General features: G+C 39.3%; 1 protein-coding gene across 1 annotated transcript in view; it reads left to right on the top strand.

The window, feature by feature from the left end:
- The window catches only part of prickle1a (prickle homolog 1a), a 41,497-nt gene extending 34,079 nt beyond the window's left edge, over positions 1-7,418 (top strand). Inside the window, exons 3-8 of the mRNA XM_051690266.1 lie at positions 1,574-1,687; positions 3,257-3,394; positions 3,488-3,691; positions 3,848-4,034; positions 4,142-4,987; positions 5,353-7,418. Of these exons, the coding sequence (XP_051546226.1) occupies positions 1,574-1,687; positions 3,257-3,394; positions 3,488-3,691; positions 3,848-4,034; positions 4,142-4,987; positions 5,353-6,173 (2,310 nt within the window). The 3' untranslated portion in view covers positions 6,174-7,418. The remainder of the gene's footprint in view (positions 1-1,573; positions 1,688-3,256; positions 3,395-3,487; positions 3,692-3,847; positions 4,035-4,141; positions 4,988-5,352) is intronic.
- Positions 7,419-22,721: the final 15,303 nt, after the last annotated feature.

Below are 22,721 nucleotides of genomic sequence, written 5' to 3'. Positions count from 1 at the left end.
TATCCATACTTTAAAGTATTGATTGGATTATAAGTATATTTATGATCCAAATTCATCTTGGATTTATTTTTCCGCCATGCTCACCGTGGTGCATTCTGGGATTGGCTACCCCGGGAAGGATACAAACGATGCTACCTTATCTGGCCAGAACGAGATATCTTAGGAGGCAACATAATTAAGATGCCTAGCTTTTGGAACAGCCTTCGCGTCGGGAACGTGCCTATGATGTCTTAAAATGCTGCCTCCGAAGGAAGCTCACTAGATTTTGGAACAGACCCATAGTCTGCATGTGCTGTACACTAAAAGGTGAATGAGGACTCTGCTCTATGTCATCTACTGCACACACTGATGCACGTGATGCAGAGTTTTTAGTGTATGAACGGCTTTATGGATATACTTTGAAGTGCGCAGCACATTCAGACTATATATGTTATTGCAGCCTTTTGCGGTCTAATAATCACTCTAGGTCATATCGTGATTTTACTTTGACTAATTGTGCATTCATACATAATTTTTATCCCAAATATATCAAGTTTTCTGCATGTTGTTCCGTGTTGCACGTGGTTGAGTGTTCAGTCTTTCGACACATGCGCACTACAATTGCTTTGTATACACTTCAATGGCAGGCACATGTGTAGACGATGCGCAAAGACGCAGACAGTTTACATGTCTAAATAAATTGGGCTGCACATGTATAGTCACTGCATACTGTGAAATTTGCATCCAGACATAGTGACACGTGGGAAACTGAAGGATACTTTGGGCTTTAGAAGTACCCCAGAATAAATTCTGACGCGAACTGTCTGAACCTGGAAAACCGGGCTGCATGTGGACCGTATGCACGTACTGTGCTGTTGACAAAATTCTGTGCACAAGACAGCAGCACGGGAAAAACCAAAGTACCAAAGGCCACGCTGGGGTTCCTTTAAAGCCCGGCGAATACTTCGGTTTTTCCCGTGCTGCTGTCTTGTGCACAGAATAATTGGTTACAAATGGTCTAAAGCCATTGAAGACCCAATACAGCTTTTGTGTTAAATGCAAATGCAACTGTAATCTCTTTATAGCAGCTGTTTGGTGAATTGCCAAACTGCGTCTTATAGGTGATAATTGCGGAAAAGAACAGACATTGAAGAAGAGTGTCGTTCAAGGGCCTCCGGCTCAGTTCTTAAAGTCATATCAGCTTGAAATGAGGGTGATTTATGGGGCTTGTGATTGTCAGGTTTAAATGGCCTTCCAGTAGACTGGCTCAACAGCAGGGTCGAGTCTTTATGCAGGAGAAGACAAGCTCTTTATCTGGGGGTGGTTACGACCAGCACTCGTAAAGTGTTCCCAGGTCAAAGTGTCAAGCACAATAGAGTACAGTAAAACATCTCCTCTGCCTGAAATGATGGAAAACAGGTGGCTTAGCTCTCAGTAAAGGTCAATCAATGGAAATAAGATCATGTGGAAAACTTCTAGAAAGTAAAAACTTGTTAAAACATTTTTCACAAATGGAACAAAGTGATGTAAACTGCAGATTTTTGCACACTGTACATGTAGTGTCTCACCTGATCTGTCGCCATCTCACCTCCAGGTCCAGCTCTACTTCTCCTGCCTACCTGAGGACAGAGTCCCGTATGTGAACAGCCCCGGGGAGAAATACCGCATCAAACAACTCCTGTACCAGCTGCCACCTCATGACAACGAGGTGAGTTTAACCTTCATCAGCAGCCATGAAAGCTTCTATTGTTTCTCAGCCTCGTTGCAGTGATTAATGCCCACGCATCGCATTTCAAAACCCCCACAAACTGCTTTTCAACTGCTCCGTGGTGTGGGTGTTTTAGCTTCATGAGTTTAGGTCTTCACCAACACATCCACTGTATTCCCACTGCCATCACAGAAAGACTCTTTGTCACTTCATATGTCTGTGGGTGCTCGTACAATGAGACTTTTGACTGGATGATTTTATGATGCCGCTTGAGGCGACTCGATTTGACTCGAAGTGAAGATTCTTCACATTGCTGTGGTCTAAAAGAGAGTATGTGCGTTGGGTTATTGCTGTAAATGCATAACATGCTGTTTCAGCCTCAACTCGAGTGTGTTCTCATTAAAGTTTTGTTAAACAAAAGTACTCACCAAGTTTACCGACAGATGCTTTAAGGAACAATGACGTGATGCTCGTTTTTTGTTTGGATTGGTTATTCAAGAATAGATTAAAAATGCAATTCACACTAAACAGTTAGTTAAATACACAGCTAATATGATAATTAGTGAGTTTAAAGTAATTTTGATATTTGTTCTGGGGATTAAAGTGAAAAATGTCATGTGGTGTAACCGTCCGAAGACAGTAAAAAGCTAAATAGTTTCATTAAAAACTGAAATTATTGAAAAAAAAAAACTTTTGTCCAACATATCAAAGTCAGTTGGTGTGACCAACATGCAGGTAGTCATTCTGTTGTCATGTGACAAAAATCCCATAAAACAGAGAGGATCCCTTTAGACCCTTACAACAATGTGTGAAGTTTTAAAAACATATCTGATATAAATGTTTTATGAAAAGATTTTGTTCAGGTCAAATGGAGTAACCCTGTGAAAACTTATTGATATCTATGACACATTTTTTTATAAATAAATGAAAAAAAAAAGAAAAAGATTTTATATATATATATATATATATATATATATATATATATATATATATATATATATATATATATATTATTATTATTATTATTATTATTATTATTATTATTATTATTATTATTATTTATTTATTTATTTATTTTTTATTTATTTATTTTTTTTGGTCATAAATATGCTATTTATGTTTTTTTTTAAACTGAATAAAATGAACATGAACACATAACCGGCTTCTTTTAGTTCACCTTTAAATTATAACAAAATATACTTATTTTTTGTTCTGCTAAAGTGTTCATTTGGTGATATTTCTCCTGTTCATTCCCATCCCCGAAATTATTGACCTACGAGAACTCTGCGAGAACTCTTACGAGAGAGTTTATGATTGGTTAAAACAAATCGTGGGTCTAATTTAGACATAACGTTCTTCATTTCATTTTCCTCAACAAATTTTAAAACAACCAGGCTTCATTTGCCTAGGGTGCTTTAGTTCATTCAAGAGAAAGAGCTTGGCTTTTTATGTCATATAATAAATTAGGCTTTATTAAACACTTCCTGTGCTTGAGAATTAGCATTTGGTCTGCTAAGAGCATCTTTCTTAGTAGTTTAACAGCAGACATGTTTTAAACGTCTTGCTCAGGTGCGATACTGCCAGTCTCTCAGTGAAGAAGAGAAGAAGGAGCTTCACATGTTCAGCGTTCAGAGAAAGAAGGAAGCTCTCGGACGAGGAACCCTGAAACTGCTGCCACGGTCTCTGCTTCATGCCACGTGTGAACATGTAAGTGTTTGAACCACTGTCTGAAAGAGTTGCTGCAGGAAGTGACTGTTTGAGGCTGATTTCTTTCATTGAAACATTATCTTGTTTCCTCAGTGCTCAGAGAGCATTAGTGGAGGGGAGATGGTGGTGTTTGCTTTGAGAGCGAGACCTGGACAGTGTTGGCATCCAGCGTGCTTCAGCTGCTCCACCTGCAATGAGCTGCTGGTGGATCTCATTTACTTCTACCAGGACGGGAAGATCCATTGTGGTCGACATCATGCTGAACTGTTAAAGCCGCGCTGTTCTGCCTGCGATGAGGTGAGCATCGTATTTCAAGATGGAATAAAGAGATGCCTGTGTTTGGAATGGAATACTAGCTTACTATTTTCTCAGTTTTCAGTTTCCTATTGTCATCGTTTTCCTAAGTATATGATGGAGGCCCTTATTTAATCGTTGGTGTCATTGCTCTATCAGATTATTTTTGCGGACGAATGCACGGAGGCAGAGGGTCGGCACTGGCATATGAAGCACTTTGCCTGCTTTGAATGCAAGACTGTCCTGGGTGGTCAACGGTACATCATGAAGGACAGTCAGCCATACTGTTGTGGTTGCTTTGAGTCTCTATATGCTGAATACTGTGAGGCCTGCGGTGAACACATTGGTAAGCCCGTATGTCAATTACAGACGTCTTAAAATAATTTACCACAAACCATGTTCCACTTTTGACCATGAAAAGCTGACCTTCTTCTCTTGTTTATTTTCTTCTAGGAGTGGACCATGCCCAAATGATGTATGACGGTCTTCATTGGCACGCCACCGACGCTTGCTTCAGCTGTGCTCAGTGCAAGACTTCCTTGCTTGGTTGTCCGTTTTTACCGAAGCGAGGCAGAATCTACTGTTCCAGGGACTGCAGTATGGGTGATGACATTCACGCCTCTGATTCTTCCGATTCAGCCTTCCAGTCCGGAAGATCTCGAGAGTCACGCCGCAGTGTGAGGATGGAAAAAAGTAGTCGCTCTGCAGATCAATGTCGACAGTCTCTTCTCTTCTCTCCGGCAGCCAATTATAAGTTCCCTGGACTCTCAGGCAATGCTGATGACACCTTGTCCAACAAGCTGTCCCAGTTAAGCTTTGCAGACAACCAGTTTTGGAGGAACCGAGAGGAGCAGGAAGCAGCTGAAGACCATGAGGATTGGGCTGAGCATGATGACTACATGACCCAACTCCTCCTCAAGTTTGGAGAACATGGAATGTTCCAGCAGCCAGAGGACGGCAGGCCAACTGACCTCTGGATGACTGACTCTGAGGTCAAAAACAAGACAGAGCCAAGTGTGTCTGGTAGTGTTGGTAATGGGAGTCTGGCCAGTAAAATGTACAAGGCAGACATGTACTGGGCACAGTCCCAGGATGGACTGGGCGATTCAGCCTACGGTAGTCACCCTGGACCTGCGAGCAGAAAACTCCAGGAGCTGGATCAAGAGCATGGAGCCAGCTTTAAAAATGAAGATAAACAGTGGTATAATGACTCACTGGAGTGCATCACAGATAAACTCAAACAAGCCGAGCACAATGTCAGAGACTCGATGGATTCCTTAGCACTCTCCAATATCACAGGTGAGACCAAAAGAATCAGTGGAAGTGTGCATTTGTCAAGTGCAAACTTAAATATGTAAAGGCCAAAGTTTACTTCAGTTTTTCGCACAGTGCTCGTGTCATCAACACTGTATACGCAAAGACGTGGACTGTCCATCTGCGTAAAAGTGTTCATGCGGATAGTCCGCGTCTTTGCGCATTGTAAGCACTTGCCTCTCATCCATACTAGAATGCCAAAAATTTAATTTTCAAATGAAAACAGATAAGTGTGGATGTGGCTTAAGTGGTTTTCCTAGAAAAGGAGGCTTGGTATGTCCTAAATTCTACTTGTAGAATGTAAGTTTGTATTTGCAGTGCTGAAAAATTGGTGCTTTTTATCATTTCAGGTGCTTCCGTCGATGGGGATATTAAAGACAAACCATTCCTCTACTCTTTCCAAAAGTTTTCTGGGCTTCAAAATGAGAACTGTGAGATCACAAGCAACATGGGAACGCTAAACTCCTCAATGCTGCACAGAAGCACCAACTCCCTCAAGAGCCTCACTTCTGAGCTGGAGCATGTGGATGTCGTTGAAGAGGAGGAACTGGAGCAGGTGGTTCCAATCCCAGAGGAGAGGCCCAAACCACCTCACGTACCTGTTTTAAGAAGGACCAAGTCCCAGTCCAAACCACAACAGGTGAAGTTCTCAGATGATGTGGTAGATAATGGACGATACGATGACCTGGAGGTACGACCGGCTCCCATGAGTGAACGCACACGTAGGCGAGCGTATCGGTTTGACGAACAAGACCAGCACCGTCATTCGCATCACCACAGGAGGAGTCGAAAATCTCGTTCGGACAACGCACTTAACATGGTGCCCAAAGAAAAGGCTTCAAGGAGCTTCAAGGTGGACCATCAGCAGCGTGGCCCAGGTTCAAACGCTCGCTTTGGACAGAGTTCCTGTGTGAACGCTGATTCCGACTACGGATTGCACAGCCAGGCTGCAGAGCAGTTTCTTCATCTGTATGGGGATGAAGATGATTGGTGCTCTACCTGTTCCTCCTCATCGTCTGAATCAGAGGAGGAAGGCTTTTTCTTGGGCCAGCCAATTCCACAACCAAGACAACCTCGGTACCAGTATTACGCTGATGAACTTCCCTTTGGCACACGGACAAAGTCCAAACAGAAGCGAGGACGAAAGAGCAAAAACTGCATAATTTCGTAGAATAGAATACAAAACTGTTGACTCTGTCTTTAAACAGATTTAAACCTACGTTGAGCATTGCAACAACAAAGTGACCTGTAATTCATTTAGAAAGTTATTTTTCGGAGACATTAGCGGCAGCGGGTGTTGACGATATAACCGAAGGCCAAAGCATTCTTCAGTTTTCCACATGCCGTTACAACTCACGCACAGTATTCAGGAAAGTATTTACGTACCGTACGTGTGCAGCCCAGTTTTTCTAGATACACGGACAGTCCACGTCTGTGTACATCGTTGACTAAAGAGTATCAAAAAGCTTCGCTGTGCGCTTGGACTGAACACAGCCGTATGAGCGTACGGGACAAAAAAATGTATACTTTGAAAGGCTTAGTGCTCAACTGTGTGTAAGATGTTACGGCACGCTGAAAAACAAAGTATACTCTAGGCCTCAATTTGAGCAGCTTTATGAAAACTTTATGCAATTGAGCGGTGACGCAATGCAGCGATTACCAATGTGGATATAGTAAATAATGCCCGCCTGATACAGTTGGATACTGCAGACAAGTAGAAACGCCTTCTAGCAGCAAGCAAACAGAAAGACTTGGTGACCTCCAACGATTTAATCGCTGTTAGTGTGAACGCACCTTGAGAGTACAACTTGGTCTATGTGGCTCAGGAGTCGCTCTGTCCAGGGCGTTTTATTGCAGTTATCTTTAAGTTCAAGACCGTTACCTGTCTTACCATGCATTGACTTTTTATACCAATGCAGTATCCAATGCAGCAATGCATACTAGGTGCTTAAGTGATTGTAGTCTTTGAAAGAACCAAAAGAATATACTATTTATAAAGCCGCTTTTAGAGACTAACAAAGAGAATAATTTAACATTGCAAATATGAATGTAAATATTGTAAAATGTTGAGTTAAAGCTAATATTTTTATATCCCTGACTTTAAAAAGGTTTTTTTTAAGAATGTTTTTGAAAAAAAAAAAAGTACTACAGAACAAATGCTTGCAGAGATTCCACTTTTGTTAATCAGGGTTTTAAAAATAAATGTATAACATGCCACGGTCAACAGCATTGCAGGAAATCTTAATACATGTGTTTCTTTTGTACCAAAAAACTAACTGCAACACCTCATACACGTTACGCATTATCCAGAGCCTGTTTGGTGTATTATTATTGTTGGACCATGCAAACAGAAAACTGTAATCTGTATGAATGCAAACTGGAACTTAAGGCTAATAATAAAAGTATATGAATTATATACGTACATATACAAACATTCTATCTGTCTTTTGCCTACAGACCTGCTCTACTGAACCGATATGATTGCTGTCTTATACGCAAAATGGGCCTCATTCTTGAAACATGAGTAGAACAAATTTCCGTCTATATCCCAAGTACATTTTTGCATTCAATTCAGAGTTTTAAGAAAAATGAACACGTGTTTCATGATTAAGGCACAATACACAAAAGTGTCTGATATCATCCAGGTTCTTTTTTTAGCGCTGTCAGAAGTTCCTGTTCGAGAATCGGACTTTTGGCTATCAGCATCTTCTCCACCGTTCCCAAAGTCTCACAGTCCTGTTTGTACAACTGGAAATGACAGAGAAAATGACTTCGCTTGTTGGACTCATCTGAGATATTAACGTTAAACCAGATAAACTCTCAAATCACCATTTATCCTTTACCTCAAGTATTATTCAACAGTGTGTTGTCTGGGATAAACGGCCTATACATGCACTTTTTTTCACCTTTTCTGTGCTGATTGTGGGATGAAATCTGTGAAAGCCATTAATTCAATGATGAACTGGACAAACCTTTAGATGGCGGATGATAACTCGTCTCGGTGTGGATTTTCCAAGCGTCTTGACAAAGCTGTTTCATTGTGAACTAAACGACACTTTGACCTCCAGCATATAAGTCACTTGGCTGTGAAGTTAACAGCTGTATATTTCAGGTCTGATTCTCTGGGAAAATGTCCAGCAACAGGTGTGTGACAGAAAAAGTGTGAAAACTAGTTAGCGAACTGCAGAGTTATTTCACACCAGCCTTTAATGGCCAACAAATTCACCCTGAGGTTCAGAAATGGTGGTTAAGAGGTTTATTATTCCCTGTAAATGTCCCAGGTGCAACATGAAGTCTAAAGGCCGCTTCAGTACCTGAAGGCAATGGTCGAAGTGCGATGCGCTTTTATTTGATCTCTGCTGTAGGGAATGTCTCATAAACTGAAACTTACAGATCATGTCAGGTTTTAAAGAAATTTTCTAGGTTCAATACAAGTTAAACTCAATCAACAGCATTTTTAGAATTTCAGTTTTGATAGAAAATAATTCAGACTCGTCAGTATTTATTAAAGAAAAACAAATGTGGTTACAGTAAGGCACTTGCAATCAAAGTATACAGGGCAACAGATACGGTACATTGCAAAGATTTTACCCAAAATAATACGTATACAGCAACTGAGCTCTTAAGCATGAGCACTTTATTGTAAGAGATCCTGGGAAAATCATGATTACAAGGTTTGAGGGTTTAAATCTCTATTTTGTTTCTTTGACCAACATCACAAAACAGTGGTCGATTCGGCCCACATGTCAAAAACTGATGCATAATCAAGAGCGTTTGAGTCAGGTGAAGAATGCCTCTGAATCACCCTGAAGATGTTTCTAGAGATCTGGAAGATAAAGTTCTCAAACTTGGAGAAATGTCTAGCTAGAACAAAACAAGAGAAACCGAATGTTTATTTGGAATGATTAGAAGCAGGGCTGGGCGAATGACGGCACTGTATAATAAATATATATATATATATATATATATATATATATATATATATATATATATATATATATATATATATATATTATTTGTGTGTGTGTGTGTGTGTGTGTGTGTGTGTGTGTGTGTGTGGATTTTTTCCCCTTTTTCTCCCAATTTGGAATGCCCGATTCCAAAGTTCTCGTGGTGGCGTAGTGACTCAATCCGGGTGGTGGAGGACGAATCTCAGTTGCCTCCGCGTCTGAGACCGTCAATCCGCGCATCTTATCGCGTGGCTTGTTGAGCACGTTACCACGGAGACCTAGCACTTGTGGAGGCTTCACGCTATTCTCCGCGGCATCCACGCACAACTCTCCACGCGCCCCACCGAGAGCGAGAACCACATTATAGCGATCACGAGGAGGTTACCCCATGTGACTCTACCCTCCCTAGCAACCGGGCCAATTTGGTTGCTTAGGAGACCTGACTGGAGTCACTCAGCACGCCCTGGGATTCGAACTCGCCCTTGGCACTGTATATATTTTGACAGTTTTGGTCGTACCGCCTGTCCATATAATTATAGATACTACAGACAGAAACAAAGCTTTCATTTGTTTAAACAAACACGTTCTCATAGTACACAAACCCTTGTGAGATAGAGGCCAGGGTCAGAGGTCAAGTCTAATCAAGCAGACAGACTACGGGGGAGCTGTTCTGGACAGGAAATGGCCATTAAATCGGCTCCCAAAATGTATGTTCGGCCACTGTGAAGACTTTGCATTTGACTCCTTATTTTCGTCTCACTGTTTAATCTGAGCAAGATAAAATGCAGAACCGCTCTCAGGACTCAAAGACTATCGGCACAGGTTCAACAAAGTACGACGTCTGTTTCCTCTTATCGTGTTTGTCCATTCAGATCCAGTGTAAAAACAGAGCGAGTGATTGGAGGAGGTCTGCGATCTATCAGAAGGTGGACCAAGCAAACAAAACAGCCTGAAAAAGAGAGAAAGAGAACTGAATGAAGACTCTTGTCAGGACCGGAACCATTCTGGACCGTCCATTTAAACCGGGTCTTGAAGCCGATGCCGTGATATTGTCCTAATCTTCAAAACAGCAGCTCAAAATGAATAATATAACAACATCACTCTAGTTCTAGTTCTAAAGTATTTTATTTCTAAATGTTGTACGTGCAAATGGATTAATATGAATTGTATTTGTTATAAAGTGGAAAAGCGAGCACTAGTGATAGCGCTTCTACTTTGCACTTTTCGAATTCAACACAACATTATTCATTACAAATGAAACTAATGGCATAATCATTTGATTCATAATTTGATTTAAGGATGTTTGAATTTGGTATGTCCCTTTTCAGCTGTAACAACAGCATTCACTCAAGCTGGACAAAACCTGGACTATTGATACTTTTATAGTACTTTTTGAAGTTTTGTTGTCATTTTCACAGCTTAACTGCTTAAAGATCCTTCAAAATATCCCAGTTTGTGTTCCACAGAAGAAGAAAAGTTATACACATCTGGAGCGACAATGATGACTGAATTTTTGACTATTCCTTTAAAAACAGATAATAGTATTTCCAGGTTATTTAAACAAACATCATTGCACTTACTGATTTCAATCTCAAACGTTTCAAGTTGGCTAAACTGGAGATCCCACAATCTTCCCAGAAAGATGTAATGACCAGGTTCACACCCGTCTGAAGACTCAATTAGAGGTTGTTTGTTCTCAGAGCCGTTGGCTACAAGGGTTATTACACTCTAACATCTAAAGTCAAATCCCGGTGTCTTTCAGAGCCTTCTGACACCCGACCGCGTTCATAACATCGAATCATGCTCAGTCTCGCTGACAAACACACCCTAGTAATCATAATGTACCAACATTAGCTAAAACTCATCGAGTTTGTTGGCTGGGAGCGTCCTGAAGCAAAACAACAGTTCCTCTACTGTAATGTTTGGTCATTAGAAGACGAGTCATATCTGTGCATGCATATTTAGCTGGGATACGAGAAAGGATGTGCAAAAATATCAGAGACCATCCGTAGGGTCATTTTTTTCATAAACTGTAAACATTGTGTATCTTTGGAATTATAAAAATTGCTCTGTTTGTTTTGAGCGACCCGTCCAGCCCGACACAATAACATTGACTCGACCAATGGTGTGAGTTGGGGGCGGGACTATCTGTTTGTTCGATCAACGTCAGAGAGTGGGTGTATTCGGACAGTATTACACACTTCAGCGGTTGCTAGGGTGTTTTCGGTGGTTGCTAGGGTGTTTTCGGTGGTTGCTAGGTGGTTTCTTACTGGCTCAAGTGAAAAGAGTCCTGCACCCTCAAGTCTCTGTGATATTCTTGTCTTTAGATATGACTGGAGTACCTCGTTCAATATAAGTGTATGGGATTTTTTTTCACCTGTTTTATCATCCACCAGGTAAAAATCATCAAAATCAAAACTAACAGCGGAGGCCTGGGTATCTCAGCGAGTATTGACGCTGACTATCACCCCTGAAGCCGTGAGTTCAAATCCAGGGTGTGCGGAGTGACTCCAGCCAGGTCTCCTAAGCAACCAAATTGGCCCGGTTGCTAGGGAGCGTAGAGTCACATGGAGTAACCTCCTTGTGGTCGTGATTAGAGGTTCTCGCTCTCAATGGGGCGTGTGGTAAGTTGTGCGTGGATCGTGGAGAGTAGCATGAGCCTCCACATGCTGTGAGTCTCCGCGGTGTCATGCACAACGAGTCACGTGATAAGATGCACGGATTGACGGTCTCAGAATCGGAGGCAACTGAGACTTGTCCTCCCCCACCCGGCTTGAGGTGAGTAACTGTGCCACCACGAGGACCTACTAAGTAGTGGGAATTGGGTATTCCAAATTGGGAGAAAAGGGGATAAAAATAAAAAAGAAAGAAAACTAACATTACACCTGTTTTATAGGCTTGTACACTTAAGGCAGTCGCACACCAGACGAGAAGTGCCATGGCTAGGACACGGCACAGGTATCAAACACAGGGCATGTTGACGCGGTTCACGTGACAGACAGTACGCACGAAAGTTACCAAGGTTTTTCCCTTCTTAAAGCATGAACAAGGCTAGAGTAAATAATATATGTCCACTGATAATGATTTGGGTTGAACTTTGAGTTGCGCTCCATGGCATGGCTGAAATTTGAGCATCCTCCAGAGTTGTAGGTGGGCGCCGCCAACAGACGGTGAGTGGTGGCGGCTGTGTGCGTACATTCATAGAAAACAATTGTTTCGAATTTTTTAATGCACCATGTCGTCCGCCTGACGCGTCCGGTGTGCAACCCCCATTACTCTAATTATTTATAAAAAGAAATAGTATTTACTACCACTACATTATTTTGATACAATGTCATATTTTATGACGTATTTGGTATAATTATATATTTGTATTACTATAAACATAATATTAGTGCTGTCAGTCAATTAAAATTTAGAAAATATAGAATTTTTTGTCACAACTTGATTTCATTAAATTCTATTCATTTAAATTTGTAAAATAGAAGTTTACTTCATCCATTTGAGTTGGGACTACATGAATACTTTTTTTGGTGTTAATGTAGCATTGATGAAACTGGGCAGGGGATAGCATAGTTACTTCACAACACTCTGTAGTGCTTAATACCAGCATGTATTTAGCATGCTAACATTTACTTTCACTAGTTAGTACATACAGAACCGACATGTCTACTTTCGTTGGGTTTTCCCAATTCAACAAGGTTCTTACTACACAAAGTGTTTGTGTTGAGATTACATAGTAATTTTAAGTTAAGAAAACTCATTTTAAAAAGTTCAGCCAAAGAAATATTTTTTGAGTGTAATTATTAATCGCACTGTACAGTCCTGCTCTTTAGGTACTTTTCGGTTATTTTTGTTATTGGGATTGTTTTTCTTTTTTTGTGTTTTCTTTTTTTTCTTATTAATAATCTTTTTTTTTCTACCAAAATGTGTAATACTGACTATATTTTCACAACCGTACACCTAAATGTTGTCATGCTCTTCCCAAAACTCTTCAAAGATGTTCTAAAAGACTGATTCATCAACAGTAATAAACAGTACACTTCAATAACAATGATTTCCCATGACAGTACAGGATCTTCAAAACCACAAGTAACACCACAAGTGATTGTAATAAAACCATGACATAACAAAGAAAACATGAAAATAACAAAAGCCTGTGATGAAGGAAGTTCTCCACCCAGAGAGTGTCTGTATTTATGAGTGAATACTGGGAAGCTTTGAGTTACAGAAACTGTTCTTCAGTGAAAAAGGGAGTGAGTGTTTGACCCCGGTGTGCGCTTTGTGTTTCTTTGTTTAGTGTGGCAAAGTTTGTCGTTTGTACCCCCAATTGGAGGGAGAAACAGACGCGATCTCAAGATTTGATAACTGAGGACCACACAATCAGAACACACACACACTACACGGGGTGTAGTGCACAGACTGTACTCCCTGTGTGGGGTGTATTGAGGGTCGGCAATGGTCTGTAACACATTACATATAAAACACAACTCTGCTGAAACACACACAGTAAAACGAGCAGGTCTGCAAGGGGTAATTATTTGATGACTGGTACACATTAGTGAATATTCAGAGGTATTTTATCACTAATAGTTCAGTTTATTTGTATTTTGTTTGATAAATGAAGTCTGGGTAAAATTCCCAGCTATTTTCAACTCGCGGAACTCACAGTGAGAAAGGCGCTTAAAGTGTGTCATTTATTCAATGATAAAATACTGGTACTTTAGTTTAATGTTCAGAGTCACTTTCAGTAGTCCATTGGTAATTTGACTTCATGAAGAGTGTAAACACTGCGACATGTCAAGTTCTGACTCAACCAATGGAGTGAGTTTGGGACGGGACTTTTGATTTGAACAACCAATGGAAAACGATGGGGAGTGTTTGGGAAACCTGTTTGGAAACTTTGTTTGGTGACAATAGTGCAACAGTCTGATTCTGGAAGTAAAAATCCCATTTTTGTTTCTCCACAGGGGAATTGATTATTAACGATAACTTGTAAATGTTTAAAGACAGACCTACCGAGAAAAAATGAATGGGAAAAGTACTTCCGGAACCAAGACGGCTGAATAAGTGGACGAGAACTGTCCTGAAATGTTTGGAAACAGCGAGATGAACTCAAAAACGCGTCTAACTCACCCTCTCGATCTCCACAGCTTTGGTTGGGATGGCTTGAGCTGGACGTTCTTCTAAAGTCTGAACATGTTCCTCAAGTTCTCCACCCAAACCAGGAATCTCATCCAGATCTGAAAAAATATCTGGAAGAGAAATGAAGTAGCTGCAAATTCACATACTCAGAAGATTTAGCATATTACACCGTTCTCTTTACGCTGCGATGAACATGACTAAAATCGACTCTTTGCAAAGTTCCAACAGCATGATCTACTCTGGATTTATTTTAGGAATTGGGGCATCATGTGTCACTATTTTAAGTGCCCCAGCAAAAACATTTAATCACATTTTTAGAGATTTTCCAAAACTACCACTTACATGATTTTCATAGACATAGAATTGTTTGTCCAATAATATGCCAACAGTAACAGATGGCAAGACCTGATTGAACAGTAATGTTTATAAGGCGGGGCTTAGCGTAGGGTCAGACTCGTATCCCAAACAAGTACAGGCACAAACAACCAATTTAAGTTTTGTATCAAGTCAACAATGACAAATGTGTGGAGCCTACGCTCTTTAGGAAGCATATCAAATGTGTTTATTAACACATGCTTGACCTGTCCAGGTAACCAGTGATGTCATGTTCAGTGCTCACGATGAGGGCCAAAGCTCATTACGGTTTAATCTAATCCTACATCAGTGTCCTTACTTTGAATATTCAATGAAAACCTTCTCATTACAAATCATGAGTTGTTCTGGTATTCATCAACCGCCTCAGATATGAATTAAACTTTATTTTCACTGGTGCGTTGAGTTGTTTTAATGTAGATGAACCGCAGCGGCCTCAGGAACTCTCTGTGCTTTTTGACAAGTCCTCCAGGGAACATCATAAGGTCACGAGAAAACATCATTTGCAAATTGACTCTATTTACTTTCTTAATGCACGATCCTGGTCTTATTGTGAACGATTTATCAGTCCGTGGATTGTAAAAATTGGACAGTTGGTTCTAATTGGAAACTTTCATTTTAACCTCCTGTGTCCACATGCATGGACATTATGTTTTGGCTTCACTATAGGCTATGCATTATTTCATTTCATTTAAACTGACTGATCTCAGTTCAGGAGACTCAGTGGTGTAATTAAAGGGTTAAACTTTCAACGCACAGATTCATGTGACAAAACAACATGGCGCTGATCACAGCAGAGTTTGTCTGTGGGAGAAACAGCAATAAAACTGCATCTGCTAATAAACCTAATTACGTTTTTACATTGAAACCTGTTTGAATCAAAAGATTAGAGTCTCTAGTTTCATCCGATATGCTATTTTTCTTTTTTTTTTTTTTTATTGAACGATTTATTGCGAAATGGCACGCTCATAAACACAACGAGCATGTACGTGAACTGTATGCTCAGTTTCAGTTTAAATATCCTATATTTACTGTACATTATCACATTGAGAATAAATGGATTCATCCAAAAACTGGAAAATGTGTCTTTCAGAGGCTTTATATGGAGTTAGGATGAAAATAAGGTGCATTTCAAACTGTTCTGAGATCAGTGCAGACAGACAGCACACTGGAGGTTAAGTCATTCACTAAATAGGGAGCAAGGGAGCATCCTATAGCTCTCTATGCAGTTAAGTGCATTCACTCCTAAAATCTGATCAAAAGTTCAGTTTCAGGCTGCAGATGATGTTTGGATCACTCAACATGTTTGACAGACATGTGACAATGATAATCAGTACATAGATTCAGAATTTATAATGTATCATTTTATTTGAACATGGTTGACAGTGATTGGATGATGCTGGACATTACTTTGAATCAGAATTAATTATGATAATTTCTGATGTAATGTCTGTAACATCTCATGAATAATCAACACTCCTGGAAATATAATAAACAGTTTGATGAAAAAATCTAACTAGCTTGGTATTATTAAAAATTTCACAACTTAGTCTCACTGTCCACATGTGTGGACATCAACTTTTAGGAAACCTGTTTGGTCTAAAAAATACCTTGCTGGCTGATGGTGAATGGTGTGGAGAAACATCTTTAGATCCTCCAGCGAGATCAACCCATGAGCTGTCTTCCTCTGAAGTGACAGTGAGACAGTAAAGAACAATATATCTTAGAAATACACATATTTAAATGAACAGTTCACAAAAAAAATAATAATAATGTCATAATTTATTCACCCTCGTTTTATTCTGAACACATATGACTTTCTTCTGTGGAATACAAACATATGGAGGACCAAATCTGCCTAAATAAAAAATAAACAAATGTATATACATACATACATACATACATATATACATACATATATATATATATATATTTATATATATATATATATATATATATATATATACACACACACACACACACACACAGTGCATTCAGCACATTTTGTTATGTTGCAGTCTTATGCTAAAATGCTTTAAATTATTTTTTACCACATCAATCTACACTCCATACCCCATAATGACAAAGCAAAAAAACAGAGTTTTGATAACTGTGCAAATTTATTAAAAAGAAAACACTGAAGTATCACATTAACATAAGTATTCAGACCCTTTGCTATGGCACTTGAAATTTATCTCAGGTGCATCCCATTTCTCTGGATCATCTTTGAGATGATTCTACACTTTTATTGGAGTCCACCTGTGGCAAATTCAGTTGACTGGACATGATTTGGAAAGGCACACCCCTGTCTATATAAAGTCTTACAGCTGAAAATGCATATCAGAGTAAAAACCAAGCCATGAGGTCGAAGGAACTGCCTGCAGAGCTCCGAGACAGGGTTGTGTCGAGGCACAGATCTGGGGAATATTTCAGCTGCATTGAAGTTTCCCAAGAGCACAGTGGCCTCCATTATCCTTAAATGAAGAAGTTTGGAACAACCAGGACTCTTCCTAGAGCTGGCCACCCGGCCAAACTGAGCAATCGGGGGAGAAGGGCCTTGGTAAGAGAGGTGACCAAGAACCCGATGGTCACTCTGGTTGAGCTCCAGATATCATGTGTGGAGATGGGAGAAACTTGCAGAAGGACAATCATCACTGCAACACTCCACCGATCTGGGCTTTATGGCAGAGTGGCCAGACGGAAGCCTCTCCTCAGTGCAAGACACATAAAAAAGCACCTAAAGGACTCTCAGACTGTGAGAAACAAGATTCTCTGGTCTGATGAAACGAAGATTGAACTGTTTGGCCTCAATTCCAAGCATCATGTCTGGAGGAAATCAGGCACCGCTCATCACCTGCGCAATATCATCCCAACGGTGAAGCATGGTGGTGGACGCATCATGCTGTGGGGTGTTTTTTAGCAGCAGGGACTTGGGGACTGGTCAGGGTCGAAAGGAAAGCTGAATGCAGCAAAATAAAGAGATATCCTTCATGAAAACCTGGTCCTCAGACTGGCCCGAAGGTTCACCTTCCACCAGGACAATGACCCTAAACACACAGCCAAGACAACGCAAGAGTGGCTTCGTGACAACTCTGTGAATGTCGTTGAGTGGCCCATTCAGCGCCCGGACTTGAACCCAATCGAACATCTCTGGAGAGACCTGAAAATGACTGTTCACCGACAGTCCCCATTCAACCTGACAGAGCTTGAGAGGATCTGCAGAGAAGAATGGCAGAAAATCCCCAAATCCAGGTGTGCAAAGCTTGTCGCATCATACCCAAAAACACTTGAGACTGTAATCGCTCCCAAAGGTGCTTCAACTGAGTACTGAGTTAAGGGTCTGAATACTTATCAATGTGATATTTCAGTTTTGTCTTTTTATTTTTTTATTTAAAGTTAACAAAAATCTGTTTTTTTCTTTGTCATTATGGGGTATGAAGTGTAGATTGATGTGGAAATAAAATAATTTAAAGTATTTTAGCATAAGACTGCAACATAACAAAATGTGAAGAAAAAAATGAAGGGGTCTGAATACTTTCTGAATGCACTGAATACAGTATATTGCAAAGAAAATACAAAAATAAAAAGTGAACATAGATATGCATCTTCAAATCTAAAATGAGTATTTATATTTGTATTTATTTATGTATTATTGTATTTTTTTATTTCCACATTTACTTATATGTTTATTTATCTCTATATTTATTTATTTATACACTTATTGTTATTGTTAATGTTATACATTAGCAAGCGTTTTTCATGGAATGACATAAGGGTGAGTTAATGATAGTATTTTAAATTTTTAAGTGGATATTTCCTTTAAATGTCTTCAAATGTTTCTTAAATCTGAGCAGAATGGCAAAGAATCAGTCCAAAACAATATTAGAACCATCCTCGTATAATTCCATTCTTGGCATCATCTTATAAACATGAGAATAAATCAGTGTGTTTATATTTGTTGCTGACAGCGCTGGGGGATTCGAGCCGATGCGGGTTAGAGAGATTCTTCTACAGGCCCCAAAACGTCTATAAACAACAAACATTTCAGTGCAAAGAAAACTCATTTGGATTTCTAGTTGCAACTGAGGGACTGTTAGGTTAAATTAAAAGCATTTGCACTGTTTTATTACTGCATACCGTTTTTGATTGACTTTTTAAGAGTACAAATTGAGGACAAACACACTAATAATATTCCTGTTTTTCATATTATTTACCCACATTCTAATCAGTTGAATAAAAACAACATATAATGAAGACCAAAAAGTTTTTAAGCTCACTTTACAACCGTATTCCCATCGAGAAAGTTAACATGATGTTTTCTTTAACGACACATCTCAGTGCATTCATGACAACCGTGAACATTCATGCACTTTCATGTGTGTGTTAATTAGCAGATTAACGAGCGGCTACAGAAACGACTTCTGTTTAGTTTGAGCTTTTATTGTGTGTGTAAAACCGAGGTGAAGCATTCTGTCCATTTGAGCGATGATGGTAGCAAAACACAGAGCTTTTTGTGTGCAAACCTCTTAACACCACATAAATAGTGACTCTAAACTCAGACTAGAAAGAAAACTCTTAAAAGTGACGTCTTTAAACTGGACGTGTCCAATTAAACCGAATCGAACCTGATGAACCACAGCTGCCCAAAAACACCATAATCTACATACATTTTCAAAGAAATTGTCCGGTTGTGTTCACATTGTGTGGAACAGACCGTAATTGCGAGGTGATAACATTTAATTCCAAAGCGAATTAGCCTTGGTTTAGCCGGGTTTAATCATTTTTGACATCACAGCTGAACAGCTCTATTGGCTTTAAAAGAAAAGAAAGTAGAGTGTGAAGTGAATTTACTGAAGTGACGTTCAAGTCCATTAAAGTATACAGTAGTGTAGTGATTGTGTGACCTTGGTGCTCAATGCCGATGTTTGTTTGAGCAGAGAAGAAGAAACTGGTGCTGCTGATTTCAGAGGACAACTTTCGCTTCTGTTTTTGTTTTTGGACGCTGGCAGATCTCGAGGGATTGTGGTGACTGGTGCTGGACGGCTTGTATTTGCTCTCGGTACGACGCCTGTGGACGGACGGCTTCAGATTCCTGTGTTTCACACTGATGGATGACCAACAAACATCACAGAGACAGTCTTTAAAAACTTCTTTTCACTTCTATAGTCTACATTTCAGAGCATCATACTGCTTTTGGTTTGGGAAACAGATGTAATTATGAACGTGACATGTTTTCTCACACTTTGTCTAGATTCATGATGGCCTGCAGAAGAGCATCCTCTCCACCATTGTTTACAGTCTGAGGAGCGAATAACCTTTGACCTCTGACACCAGGCTGGAATGATGCTCTACTACTGCTCCTAAAAATGAAAAATGACAGAAACTGAGCAAACGAATGTCGGAAAACAGACATGTTGTGTGGTGAAATGTAGGTTTTCCAGAGAAACAGCTAATTTCACCATAAAAAATTATTTTGTTACTGAGTATTTTTGCCTTGTTTTCCAATAAAAATATCTAAACATTCTTTAAACAAGATACATTTACTTAAAAAGCAAAACAATAATACATTTTGTCTTGTTTTCAGAGAAATCTAATACAATTTAACAACATTCGTTTGCCAATGGGGTAAGAAAGAAAACTTGATTCAAAGGGAAAACAAGATTATTTTTATTTCCCCATTGGCAAATAGTTTTTTCTTGTTTTAAGCATAAATCCCACCAAATTTTGTTAGATTTTAAATGGAAATAAATACAAAAATCCTCCACAGGACAATGTTTTGTCATCAATAGTTTTGGTCCGAGAAAGACTGCACTGCAAAAAAATAATTTTCTTATTGAATATTTTTTATTGTTTTCCAGTAAAAACATCTAAACTTCCTTAAAACAAGATAAATTTACTTGAAAAGCAAAATGATACAAGATACAGTATTTTGTCTTGTTTTCAGAGAAATCTAAATTTAGTAACGTTTATGCTTATATCAAGAAAAAAACTATTTGCCAAAGGGTAAGAAAGAAAACTTGATTTAAAGGGAAAACAAGATTATTTTTATTTCCCCATTGGCAAATAGTTTTTTCTTGTTTTAAGCATAAATCCCACCAAATTTTGTTAGATTTCTCTGAACACAAGACGTAATATCTTATGCCATTTTGCTTCTACAGTCATTTTTTCTTGTTTTTGATGCTTTAAGCATTAACCACACCAAATTTAGTTAGATTTCTCTGAAAACAAGACTTGATATCTTGTGTCATTCTGCTTCTACAGCCATTTTATTTCTTGTTATTTAGAGATTTCTAACTGAAAATAAAGCAATCATTTTGCAGTGTTTCTTTGGAAAAAGCTGGTTAATGCAGGTTTGTGTTAGTTTGGTGCTAGTTTGAAGTCTTGCTAGTTAAGAAAACTAATAAAACAACAGCATCCAAAACACATGCTTGTCTTCAGCAGGGTAAAAAACGAAATAAAGCTCCTCTTTTTCAGATCATTTCATCTATAAAAGTCTGGATGTAATTATGAGTTTGGGTGCAGAACTGGAGGAACAAACTCCAGACGAACATTCTGTAAGAACTTGATCACACCCCGAAGCTTTGGAGATCGAGAACGTAAGTTCGTATGAGGAAAACTGAACTAAAGAACATCACATCATCTATAGGATACCTTAGCAACATGCTAACAACCATTCAGAACACCTTAGCAACCACACAGCAAAATTTGAAAATATTTGTTTGACTATTTTATGGAAGTATTTGTCATTTCCTGTTAATCCAGATAGCTTTCATAAGAATTACAAACCATAAAGAAATTCACATGAACGCTAGTCTTGAGTTTCCACCAAAATCTCTAATGTGAAAGTGGCCTGAGTTAAGAGAGACGCTCACGAAACACTAAAAGTGTCAAAAATGGCCTAATAATGATTCATATATTCATTACAAGTGTTTTAATTAATAATAATATTGACAAATCAGTTACTAAAACACTGCTGAGTTATCTTGAGGCTTTTGGTGCAACACAAACAGTTTAGTGAGTCTATGTTGCTGAAATGTAATTAAACCGCTAAACATTTCAAAGTAAAAGGTCTAACCTCAGCGCCAGTGGTGCAAAGTAGGTTAAGTAGGGCCATCAGGGCAGAAATCCCTCAATTTCTCCTCAACGTCTTATTTAGTTGTTTGTTTTAAGAGTTCACTTCAGGCTGTTTAAGTGTTCAGTGGAGTCTGTCAGGCTAGCGGACGCCAACACGGACAGGTGACCTCCTCACCTCTGGGCTGTTTGGGGGGAATAAGGCCAGATGGGCTGAGCAGACATGTTGGATGGGACACAGATGTGGCGTTTCAGACTCAAGGTCTCTGTTTAGCTGGTTCTCTGTTTTAAATGTGTTTTGGATGTTTCAATAAGTCACCTAATTAGTCCAATGCAACTCGCGTTCAAAGAACATTCTAGATATTTCATTGGGAAAAAATGTTTCTTCAAAAGAAGACGGTTCTTCATTTTTGTTTAAAAAGCATTCATTTTGCTAAATGAATGCCTCTCATTCATGTTAGAATAGCGTTTTTCTCCAATGAAAATGTAGCGTTTCGAAAACGCTCTCCATTACGTACATCCATTACATATTTTGGAAAAAGATGACTAAGAAATTGAAAACAGAGTTTTCAAACTTAAATGAATCTGTGTGAAGACCACTGAAGAGCCTTTATTTTTAAAAGCGAGGTCATGAAAATTCATGTTGGCGAAGCTACTTTGAAACTGCTGTTTGTCGAGCTTAAAGTAGTTCAACTTTAAATAAACTAGAAACACCCTAATTTATATAAATGAGTCACAAACATAGAGACCAGTGCTGGGTGTAATATGATTACAAAGTAATTAGTTACTGTAATCTAATTACTTTTGAGCTGAAAAAGTGTAATGCGTTACAAGTTAAATTCTTGTAATCAGATTACAGTTACTGACTATCAAGTTAATTACTTCTTACTTACTACACATATTTCTTTTTTCTCCCCATTATCTCCCCAGTTTGGAATGCCCAATTCCCAATGCGCTCTAAGTCCTCGTGGTGGCGTAGTGACTCGCCTCAATCCGGGTGACGGAGGATGAATCTCAGTTGCCTCCGCATCTGAGACCATCAATCTGCGCATCTTATCACGTGACTTAGAGCGCGTTACCACAGAGACGTAGTGCGTGTGGAGGCTTCACGCTACTCTCCGCAACATCCACGCACAACTCACCATGCGCCCCACCGAGAGCGAGAACCACATTATAGTGAC

This window comes from Myxocyprinus asiaticus, chromosome 46, assembly GCF_019703515.2.
Source record: "Myxocyprinus asiaticus isolate MX2 ecotype Aquarium Trade chromosome 46, UBuf_Myxa_2, whole genome shotgun sequence".
In the NCBI taxonomy this organism is placed as follows: Eukaryota; Metazoa; Chordata; class Actinopteri; order Cypriniformes; family Catostomidae; genus Myxocyprinus; species Myxocyprinus asiaticus.
This window is presented reverse-complemented; position numbering and strand designations above follow the sequence as displayed.